At 43.5% G+C, this 12,260-nt stretch overlaps 1 protein-coding gene across 1 annotated transcript in view; it reads right to left on the reverse strand.

The window, feature by feature from the left end:
• macf1a (microtubule actin crosslinking factor 1a) overlaps window positions 1-12,260 on the reverse strand; it is a 173,078-nt gene that overhangs the window by 158,387 nt on the left and 2,431 nt on the right. The window contains exon 2 of the mRNA XM_068576059.1: window positions 8,133-8,370. Within this exon, the coding sequence (XP_068432160.1) occupies window positions 8,133-8,355 (223 nt within the window). The 5' untranslated portion in view covers window positions 8,356-8,370. The remainder of the gene's footprint in view (window positions 1-8,132; window positions 8,371-12,260) is intronic.

The raw sequence follows: 12,260 nt of genomic DNA on the forward strand, positions 1-12,260 counted from the left end.
TCAGGGAACACAGATGGATAGTAGGGCAACGTGTTCACTTTGCTGAAATTGAACTCAATTTAAAAGAATGAACTTGCAGCCGCGAGTCATGTGAGGCCCGTCCTGCTGGCTGAAACCCAGCCATCAGTGGATAATCTCAGCATGCAATCATCCTGAGGTCAAAGCCCATACATTAGACTCGCTGATGTCGTCTAGAATAGATTATGCCATTTAATCCCATATAGAGACGCATAAAGATGACCTTAAAGTGAAGCACAATGTCGGCCACGTGCAGCTTCTCGTATCATACTACTGTATATAGTCAGTCGCTGGAAAACACTATAGACTCGGGAGGAAGAGCAGAAGACGAGGGCTAAAGGCAGATGGGGGAGGGGGAAGAAATCCAATATTTCTATCTTTGTCTCTAAAAAAACCATCACAATGTATTCTGTTCCCTGAAACAGGAAACAATAGGATTATGGGAAGTATGGTTTTTCATTAATAACCGTAACAGATACGTCTTGTGTCTCCTCACCCTGACTCACCCTTCATTACTGGACTCACACATCACATTAGCCACACTCCACTGGAAGTACAAACAGACACCTTAGGGGGGATCCCAATCTGGCACACACAGACACAGACACACACACACACACAGTGTGCAACCACAATGCAAGTACGGGGGTCCCAAATGTTCATAATGAAAGCAAAACAGGCCAGCGGGTGTGGTTGTTGTATCCATCCACAACCTCCCCTCCTTCCCTCCTTCTCACACACACACACACACACACACACACACACACACACACACACACACACACACTGTCATACAAGCAAGAGAGAGGTCATTGCGACCTTGCTCTCAAGGTCTCGGTAACATTTAATCTGCAGAAAAACATCTTCTCACCAACACGGCCATGCATCATGAGATTACAGTCAAAGCCGATTTTATTTCAAACGTCTCTTTTTGGGTAACTAATGAGAAACAAAACAGGTGGCATCTACACAAATAACACACAAGGGTCCCTCTGGAAGAAGCACACAACCTTTATATCCCCGCCTAGTGGTGGTAGATGGGAATTACAGTAAACTCAGTGACCTTTTTGTTGATGTGCTTCCCTTCTATGTTGTCTTTTCCTATTAATCACCTCACAGTGTGTAATGCTAAATCCAATCATAATAAAAAATGCTGCTGTCATATATATAGAACACTGACAGCGTGAGTCATCTCTCGCCTCAATCTGTCACTCACACTGTTTTCTTTTTGCAGTGTGTGTGTGTGTGTGTGTGTCCTCCTGCCGGCACATGGGTGTGTGTTGGTATTGTTGTTGTTGTGTTTCGGTGCTGTCGTGCAAAGTCCAGCCGCACTGTGAATGTTTGCTCCAACAGCCGAAAGGACACTCAGTCCTGAACACATCGGCATGACCAACGCCTTGAGCTCCTCTGACATTAGCTTCACAAGAAGAAACTCCCCAAAACATCAACCACACGTGATATCATCACATCCATGACCCTTCCTGTTGCTGCTGCACAGAGCCTCGATTAAAAACAAACCTCTGAAACATCAAACAATGTCGTCTGATTATCCTCGCCTGCATTTCTGTTTGAATTACAGCCTAATAAAGCAGCTCAGTGCCCTACATAACCAGGAATGAGCAGGTGATTGGGGGGGAAATGAGTGTAAAATGTTGTGTGACTTGGATTAGTGTGTTTTTTTTTGTGGCTGAAACCATTTGAGATCGGAGTCTGACCTTTGCCCTACATCCTCAGCTTTCAGAAATAACTCAATTATTGTTTGAAATGCTGATTAAAAGCATTCAAAACAAGCCTCAGAATAATGCATGTCAGAAATCCACGGTTATGAGAGCGCAGATAATCAATGTGACGTCTGCAAATCCAATGAATCAAGACATTAACAAAGTCACTGGTGAGTCGAAAGATCCAGTTTGTTAACGACATCAATCGTGTTCGCTGTAACCCGGAACATAAGTACCTTATTCGGATAAATGGCGGATCGGTATTTTTGAATTTACTACTTACAAAAAAGCCCCATGTGATCATAAATCATGTGGTTTCAAAGCCTGAATGTGGACGTGTCACATCTCTAAAAGATATGTTTTAATGTTTTTCTCAAAATAATGTTTAATTTGTATCTAAATATACATTTTTCATGATTGTCACTGTATCGTGAAAACATATAAATATGAATCTGCGTGTTTCAAGGAGCATACCCATTGCCTCCACACGGCTCTCAACATGGCGACGGCTGCGCCAGCTAACGGCGCTAACGCGGTTAACACCTGGAGTCAAACGCAGCTTGAGAATTCTTGGAGCTTCATCAAGTCTGAGAAAAATACCCCTGAGGACGTCACTCAGGTGTCTGGAGGCCAGACGTGAAGGATCCCACTGCTGAGACGCTGCTGGGAGGTGGAGCACCAGTGTGTCGGACCCATAGGGACACATATATAGGTCTGCATATGTCGCCTCCGCTGTCCCAATTTCAATCGTTCTTTCTCTCAAACATGCGTCTCACAAGTTCCCAAACTTCAAGGAAGTGCAACAGAAAATATGACACATAACTGACTTCAGGACTTGTAGCTTGTAACACACCTCCCTTTGTCTCACTTTGTCTTCTCACTCTGTTTCTTCTTCCCTCAAGGTCTCTCCCTCTTTTTTTAAAAATTGAATCCCCTCAGCCCTATTCTCTCTTCCAGCTCTCTCTTGGGTTTTCTCTCTCTCTCCGTTGGATGACCTCCTTCACCCCTCGCCGTCAGTTGAAAATCCTCACTTCTTTGAACCTTGCCCTCTTTCTCCTCCACTCCCCACTTCTCCCCCTAACCTCCCCCCCTCTCTTTCTCCAACTCCATTCCTTTCCTCTCTTCATTACCTTTTAAACTCAATCATTCACTCCTCTCTCTCACTCTCTTTCCCTTAACAAACTTCTCTCCTCTTTTCTCCCCCTCCAAATTAAAATTCGGACACTCTCTTTCACTATTTGTTTTGCCCCCCCCCTCCCTCCTCCCCTCTACCCTTTATATTCAGTGTCAGTCTCTCGAGCCCCCGTCGCCATTGCTTCTCTTCGCCTTTTTAAAACCATGGACACAGAGGAGACCCTGTCGCGATGGCAACAGGGGGAACCGGCCGGGCGTCGAGCCGAGGCGTCCTCTCGGGCGCCTGCAGGGAGAGGAAGAGGAAGAGGAAGCAGGCGCGGCGGCGGACAGCTACGTTACATGCAGGCACCGACGTCTGGGGTCCTGATGCTCAACGTGAACACATCATCACTGCTGCAGACTCTCTCACACACACACACACACACACACACACACACACACACACACACACACACACACACACACACACACAGAAACAGAGCTTCACACACACTTTGTTTTGTGTCATCTCGAGTTTAGTTGTTGTGCTGTGAAAAGGATTATTAAAATATCCTCTCAGCCTTTTCAATATCTCGATGTCCCTCTTGAATCTTTCAGTTTGACCTTTTATGAAAAAACTAATCCAACTGAAATATTAACACATAAATATGAAATCATACAAGTCAGATGTCTTAATGAGCATTGCTTACAGATCATCTAGATTAAAAAAATAACAACCAATTTCAATGAACGTCAAACAATTTTACAAATAAATACGATCACAATTTTACATATACTCTATATTTCCAACTTCTAATAATCTGAATGATCAATTTAAATCAAAGACGGTGGATTTATTTTATGTTACATGATGTACAGATAACCGTTTGAACCGACGCCTTCTCAAGAATGTGCTGAAAAGTCAAACAACCGCAGTTTTCCACGAGCACTTGTTGTGCAAAGCGGCCCCGCCTCCTTCTAAATGTTGTTCCTACACAACCAGACTGCATTCAAAGTGACGTTTTGAGGCTCAACACACTACTTGGTTACATTCAGGACGCGTCACTACTTGTAATAAGTGTGTGTTGTTACGTTATTCATAAGTTAGAGCAGCGTTTCGGTTTCACATGAACATCGGCCTCCTGGGTGAAAGTCCTGAGTTGGAAATACAGACGCAGAACACTGCACAGTATTCAAGCTGGCTTGTTAAAATTGTTTACTTTTCTTCATGCATTTTTTTCCTCCGTTCGCCTGCAGCTCCTTCTCACTTTAATTTGTAATTCCAGTAAGTCCCCAAACCTCTCGTTCAGTGTGTAACCGCGGCAGCTGTCGGGAGCTTTCATTGACATTCATGCTCAGCGGGCCGAGCCGGTCCAGAGAGGCTGAACAACAGAGGCCAGTCAGTACAGCAGCGTCTTACTTTATCCTGCAGAAGCGTTCACAGGCTCCTCTCAGTCCTTCACTTCTTTATGTCTCGCAGAATAACAACTTTTCCTTCCTCTTCCATTTATTTCATTACTTTTCCTAAATAAAATGACCGATCCAGACAGAAAGACACATATTTTATGGTATTCTTCTTCTGCAGCTCTGTACATGTGTTTGACTGGACGCCATGCAGCTCATGTATTTGTTTTCCACATTCCTGCCTCTGCCTGAATGGAAATTGAGGTCAATGTAAACACATAGCCCACATTATGTAAAATGTAATATCATCACAATAGACTTTGCGCCTCAGTGAGCTCTGGACACGCCTGGGAATCAGTCAGTGAGCGCACAGAGCCGCCATGACAGCATCACCGGGACAGACTGATGCTTTGTTTTAATAGTTTACAGCCAGGTGAAGATTCATCAATGAGGGAGTTTACATTTGCTCGTCCTCGCGGGGCGTTAGCTGGGATACTGCTACATACAAAGCTGGATGGAGGCAGCAGCTGGTTAGCTTAGCTTAGCATAAGGATGGAAGAATATATTCATGTTGATGAACTTTACTTTGGTAACTTCATTATCTCGAGTTTTCACAATAACGATGTAAAATACAAATACACTTTCGCACTTCTTGAACTCATTCAATCGACCATAATTCAGTTGTTGATTTATATTTTTTGTTATATATATTTTCTTCTCTTTCTTGTTTATGAATTGTCATATTCCATGTGGCCTTTCTGTGTTGAATATTTGCTTTCTAAATAAACGTGCCTTCCATTATTACTCTATTTTGTAGACCTGCAGTTGTGTTTCTATAATGTGCTCAATCCTGACCCACTTGTGTTTTTTTAGCTTCAGACCTAGATCTAGGTTCCATATCTATTTTTGGGAAGACATGCGTCATAATGAGATTATTAGTATTGAATATTGAAGTATTGGCTTCACAAATCAGCAGCTTTTAGAGAGGTGATCTCACACGGCAGAGCATTGGGCAGTGTTCAAAACCCGCTAGCAGCTGGCGCCGCCGCGGCCCATGAGCTCCACACAAACGGGTCGAACTCGCCGACTCAGCACAAAAGTGCTGCCTGGAAACCTCCTGGATACGGCCTCGTTTGAGCACTTAAGATCCGCTTTTATGAATGTTTTTTTGCTCTTTTTGTTCAAACTATGCTGTATTTACCTCTCTCTCACACACACATACACACACACAGACACACACACAAACTCTTGGCGTCCAAACTGCAGCACAGCTGTGTGTTTCCACTACATGCCACATTTTATATGAGATCATTTGTATGGACATCTGCTGTGACAGAAAACTATTCATACATTCATATCCTTCACTGGTTGTGAATTAAAAAAAGATAAAACTAAACCTTTTATGGGTTTAAAACATATGTTTCGTTCCTCGTCTTGTCTGCTTAGACCGACCAACGCGATGAAGATGAAGACCACAGGACATCAAGGTGAAGACGTCCACGTCTTTAACTGATCACTGATTCCACCTTCGTGCTCTCCGAGCAGCTCGTCACGCGTTGGTGTCGGAAAAAATGAATTAGAGGTCAATTAAGTTGCTTTGCAGCTATTTTCTGCATTTCTCACATCTCATATCGCGTGTGCGACTTCTGAGTGATTACAGAATGTTTTGGGTAATATAACGAGGCTGCTTTTCAGCTCTGTAAGGAGTTTGTGGTTCGCTCTCCTCTGGAACTGATCAGCTCCGTTTTCACATTAAAGTACGGAGGACTTTCTCTCTTTTCATAACCGCGAGCTGCCTTTCATCTGCTTCTTTTCATCTATTTTCATCCTACTTTCAAACTAGGTGCACGTGAACTTGTGTGCGCATGTGACCCAGCCCCAGAGATACACACACGCGCTTTAACATCCAACACTTCTTCTTCACTCTCGCTCGCTGTGGAAAAGATATCAGCTCTAGCACTTCTTCATCCTGCTGTGGATATCTTACAAAAGTTCAATTAAATTCAAAGTAATGGCCGCAGCCAAACATTCACAGAGCGATTGAGGTTCAAAGCTCGCCGTCGCTGGTTGTAAAGTCAGATATTACAGAACACACCACGGAGGCTTCTCTTGTGAACATACAGAGGCGGAGAGACGCCCAAACATCGACGCTGCAGGTCTGGAAGCGTCTTCCCACCGGGAATGTTTCCAGTGCAGGAAATACAACTTTTCTTCACATATGCGCACTACGAGAGCCTCAACGTGCACAGACACACATCACACACACACACAGAGGTCACATCCTGCCCCTGACCTACATGCTGTGAAGCAGGTTTTTTTTACTGCCGTGGCCTCTGGCTCCAACACCACAACCCCCACCAGCTCCTGTACGACTCCACGATGTTAGTGGAATCGTTGCAGCGCTGCCAGTTTACCACAGTTTATAACTCACATAAAAAGGGCGGACGTGTGACTCGTTGCCAGTGACGGATCATTTCCATGCTGACACCGACATGTTTGCATGTAGTCTGGTCGGTCCAGACTACACAATATAGCTTGAGGTGTTAATGGTGTTTCATAGTTACTGGGCATAATGTTGGTGTTTGACTGCACCTTGGCCTATAAAATAAAATAATAATAATAATAAAACAAATAAAATAAAATTATGGAAGCCCATTTCTGCCACGCAAAAAAAAGTGAGGACCAAAACAAAAAAAAAGAATTAGGACCAAAAAATTTTTTTTTGCAAATAATGACCAAAAAAAACAAAATTGGGACCCAAATATTAAAAAAAAAAAAAAAAATGAAGACCAAAAAAAAAAAGAAAAAATTAGGACCAAAATTATTTTTTTTTTAAATGAGGACCAAAAAATAATAATAATAAATTAGGACCCCAAATTTAAAAAAAAAAAAATTAGGGCCAAAAAAAAAAAAAAAATTAGGACCAAAAATATTTTTTTTTAAATGAGGACCAAAAAAATTACGACCAAAATTTAAAAAAAAAATAACCAATTTTTTTTTTTTGGGGTTGTTATTTACCAAAATATATATATTTTTTCCTATTTTTAAAAAAAAAAAAATTGGGGTTGTAATCTTTTTTTTGTGTAGCGGAAATGGGCTTCCACACTTATAAATAGTATAATATCATGTTGTAGTTTGTTCTACGGCTCCATTGACTGCAGGCGGCTCTTTGACATCCATCCACTGCTTTATGTGATAAAAGCCGTCGCAAACGCCCACTTTTACATCATTTGCCTTGATCATGGAGCTGGAAGCTTCTCCTCCTCTGGCAGAGGAGAAGCTGCCAGTGTGTCATTACACGAGCAGGGGAACCCTCTGCTCTGGGTAACCTACATCTCTCCTCCATCTTTTGTTACAGCGAGTAAGAGGAAAGACTCAAGAGGCGGAGGGAGGACAGTCGTCCATGTGACTGGACGTCAACACAGAGGAGTCTCTTTATATACTTTTAATAGCACGCTGCAAACGCTTTTATCCAAAGTATAAATATAAGCCACCACCACCAGATTTTCCTTCCATCTCTGTGACATTTACTGACTGTGGATCCAAGCAAGTACAAACCTTTAATCAAAGCCCTGGAATCAAGCGTGAGAAGCCAAGAAAATGTCAACATTGAAATGAGAAGTGTAACCGTGCCGCACGCTGCTCCATACGAGGGGAAACGTTTTAACCGAGACGTGATACTAAAACAGACACTTCAGTGTCAGTTTTGGTACTTTTGAGTCCTTCTAATTATGTGTTAACTCGCACACAAGCACAGGTACCATCAGTTTCAGTTTAAATCCAAAGACGCACAGTCTCTGCACTCTCAGGGCAGCCCAACTCCACAGTGCCTTGCTCAAAAGGCAAAAGGCATCACCCCCCCCCCCCCTACATTACCTGCCACGCGGACCACCGCCCTCTCTGCCGGGTCCAGCACCGAGTCCTGGCTCTTCCTCTTCCTCCGCTCGTGCTTGGACAGGTTCCACGGCAGCGTGTCTCCCGGCGGCCCCGCGGGCCCCGACGGGCACGGGGACAGCGACCCGCCCGAGCGCTCGCTGCGGAAGGACGGCTCGCTGACGCAGGAGCGCTCGCTCAGCGTGTCGTCGTCCGAGGACTCCATCTCGTTTCGCCGGGGCTGCGTGGGGAGGAGAGAGGGATGGAGAGAGGGATGAGAGCAGCGGGGGGAGGGGAGAGAAAGGAGGTCAAAAGGAGGGAGGAGAAAAGAAGAATTGTATAATTCATTGCTGGGGTACGGTGTGATGGCGCGTCATGAATGATGCAAAGTTTCGACGTAACAGCGCGACAGAAAGAGAGAAACAAACGAGTTGATTTCGTCCTCGTGGATAAAACACTGATAGAGTTAGTGAAGCTGCAGAGCTGAGGAACTACTGGAGAGGAAGAGAGCACATGACGGCAGCGAGGAGGAGACAGATTACCGAGGCCTGCTCAGAGGATATCTCCCCATCACTGAAGTCAACAAATCAGGATCCAATGATGTGCATTGTGCTGAGATAAGAGTGTTATCCCAGACATTCCCATTTACAATTTGTAGCCATGTGAGCTCTGTGTCCGTCCATCACCTCGGGCCTCTTATTGATTAAATTCAGTACCTATTTATTTTGAGGAAAAATAAGTGACAGTAAATACTCGATGTAAGCATACACACAAGACGAGTATGTGTGTGTCTGTTCTTGTACAGCTATCTTTGTGAGGACCATTTTTTATAGCTTTAGACCGCTCCAAAGTGAGGACCGGTCCTCACTTCGGTACAAAGATCTGTTTGAGGGTTCACACTTGGATATAAGGTTTAGTTTAGTCAAGGTGAGGGGCTATAGGGAATGTATTATGTCAATGGCCATGGTTGTGTGTGTCTGTGTGTGTGTTGTTGTACCGCTATCTTAGTGAGGACCATTTTTTACAGCTTTAGACCTCCAAAGTGAGGACCGGTCCTCACTTCGGTACAAAGGTCTGTTTGAGGGTTCACACTTGGATATAAGGTGGAGTTCAGTCAAGCTAAGGGGCTGTAGGGAATGTATTATGTCAATGGCCATGGTTGTGTGCATGTGTGTGTGTGTGTGTGTGTGTGTGCACTCTGGGGACCTGCCGCTCTGATCTGTCCGTCACAGCCTCATAAAATCAATACCTGTCCTGAGAGAATGAATTGGCCGTTAGCTCTGACATCGAAGCTCCACAGGGAGTCACAGTGCACAGACCGTGTGCACATCCTGCAATTCATCATCTCTAAACCTTCATTGTGTATTCAGCTTTGTGCTAATTTCTTAAAAAGATGTACATATTCAACTGTGCAATCATTTTCTTTAACCCCTTAAACTTTGTGCAGTCTGCAGGGTGACTAACGGCTGCCGGCTGCCAAAGAGCAGCTCTGTCTTTATCCCCCTTTAACAAATACACACGCACGCACACACACACACACACACACACACACACACCAAGACTACAGCAGACTAAACTGTGGAGCGACCTGAGCGGCCGTCACAGGGTGGGAATGTTTCTGTGTACGATGTGTGAGTCCGAAGCAGCGGCTTGGTTTTCCATCTGGGCAAAAGTCCTCCTCCTCCTCCTCCTCCTCCTCTTCCTCCTCCTCCTGCTCCTGCTCCTCCTCCTCCTCCTGCTGCTCCTGCTGCTGGCCTCTGGCTCGACCACAGGCAAGACCCCACTTCCTGAATCCCCATCTCCACAGCAACGCTGGCGAGGAAGAGGTTAAGGCCTTCCCACAATTTTCTGCGGTTCTCTGGTGTACGAATCTGTGTGCATCTGTCCTCGTGTTGGCGTCTGTGTGTGTGTTTGTGTGTTTGTGTGCGTGTTTGTGCAGTCAGTTTCCCTGCTGCTTGCTGACAGTGAGTCAGTGCCACGGCAACGAGCCGTTTTATAAATAGAGCCAGAATGGAGGCTTCAAAGTCGCACCGTGTCATTAGTGCTATGCGAGGAAGAAAAACGATCTTTGAAGAAGAAGAAGAAGAAGAAGAAGAAGAAGAAGAAGAAGATGATATACAGCAGGAATGCCGGAGGAGCAGTAAGAGAGTGAGATCACTTCCTGTCTGATGAGACGCTCGCCGTGGCCTTTTTTCCACTCACGGCACGTGAACATGCGCTTAAGTGCCAAATGCTCATCATAACGTCCCAGAGTTTCATCACTGAAGGCCAATTATTTGTATTATCTGTTGAGTTAAGTATTACTTTCTGATTTAATCTATATTTGTATTTACCTACTTTAGAGATTTTTTGACAAATGACCATTAAAGTTTTGTCTGATAAACAGTAAAAAAGCCAAAAATATCCAGTTTATGGTCATACAAATAAAAAGATAAGATCATTTACATATAATAAGGTCAATAAAAAACGTTTTGCTTGTTAATGTCAGTTAACAAAATGATCTGTCAATCAACTAATTGGTTAACTAATTGTCATTACAAGTTCTCATTTCTTTTCTATTTGACTGACCGGACAGTTACGTCCATTTTCAGATTGCAAATATGTTATATTTTAATTCACACTATGTCACAAAATTGTGAAAAACCTTCATTTGAATTTGCGATGATGTGAGATGAAGAAGAGCAGCCAACCCTCAACATTGAAGAACGTAGAACAAGTCATTATTTAACTTTTTTGACATACACACTAACATATTCAAATGAAAATACGAAATAACTGAGTAACATACGGTACACATCAATGCATAAAAGCAAGAAAGTGTACACTAAAATTTGAGAAGCACACACACATCCACGCTGAATGCTGGATGCTTGACTGGCCTGATTTATAGCCAGGATCTACATGAACACGGTCTGTTCCCACAGCTTAGCTTGCAGAGCAACGGCCGTAACGTCTGTGTGTCCGACCAGAGCAGCATACCAACGCTGGTGGGAGTTTCACTCACATTCATGCTCCACAGATGGACAATAATTTGTCCGGAAAAACTCCGTAACATAGAGCCACCTGATCAGAAACACATCTGAGCTACACATGGGATTTACAGTCGGTGTTGTGCCGACGTTAGCTAGACATTTCCCGCTGTTCGTAGTCTTTAAGCTAAGCTAGGCTACACCTCCTGCTTCTAGCTCCATACTCCACAGACATGAAAGCAGGATGACTCATCTCATCTATATATATACGTGTGTTTCCTGGAATCTGAAACTATTCCTTTAAAGTTGGAAGACGAGGGCTTCAGGAAACATGATGTGTGATATATTACTAGCTGGGATTCAGTGTAAGGCCGGGGATTAGCTTGCTTTGTCACCATGCGTTCACGTCCGTAAGCATCACGTTAATCAGCACAAAGATTACCAAGTCAGCGCACGAAGGATTTTAATGTAAAGATCCAGATCACTCTCATGTCTCTGTATGCTAAACTGAGCTAAAGTCAGGGGGCGTTAGCTTAACTTAGCATCAAAACAGGAAGCTGTGGAAACTTCTAGCTAACCTAACTTCATAAAAACACAAATTATGGGTTACTCTTTTATTCTTTTTTTGTATTGTGTCTAGAATCAACACACAAAACACACTGTGGTGATGCTAAAGCTAAGCTAATCGCCTCCTGCTCCATAGCCTAGCTAAGTCATGCCATTAGCTAGACTTAGCATTCACTAGAGCTTCACTTGTGCTCTTTTCAAAACCACTATTAATTTGGTTTGTGTACAGATTAATCACACAAGATATGTGTTCATTAGTAAGTTTTGGATGAATGGATTCACCTAATCTAAATCAACTATACTAACAACTATTACAACAATACAACGTGTGTTTGTTTCTATCTTGTTTCACTTGGTAATGCACTCTAAATAGGTAATATAGCAAAAGTGATTTAGGCTATTTTAATGGTGTGATACAAGGCCAACAGCTGGAGTAACAATCTTGGAATATTGCATAAACTAATGTAGAATAACTGGATTTTCTCTTTTCTCATGCTCTGAATGCAGCAGCAGCTCAGACAACTGAGAGGAGCGGTATTGGTCTTATTGTCTAGTCCTTTATGCACGATACAACATTACTTTATGTCTTTTCTCT

Source organism: Clinocottus analis, unplaced genomic scaffold, assembly GCF_023055335.1.
Source record: "Clinocottus analis isolate CAN_PGR_092001 unplaced genomic scaffold, fCliAna1.0.p SCAF_14, whole genome shotgun sequence".
NCBI classification, from domain to species: Eukaryota; Metazoa; Chordata; class Actinopteri; order Perciformes; family Cottidae; genus Clinocottus; species Clinocottus analis.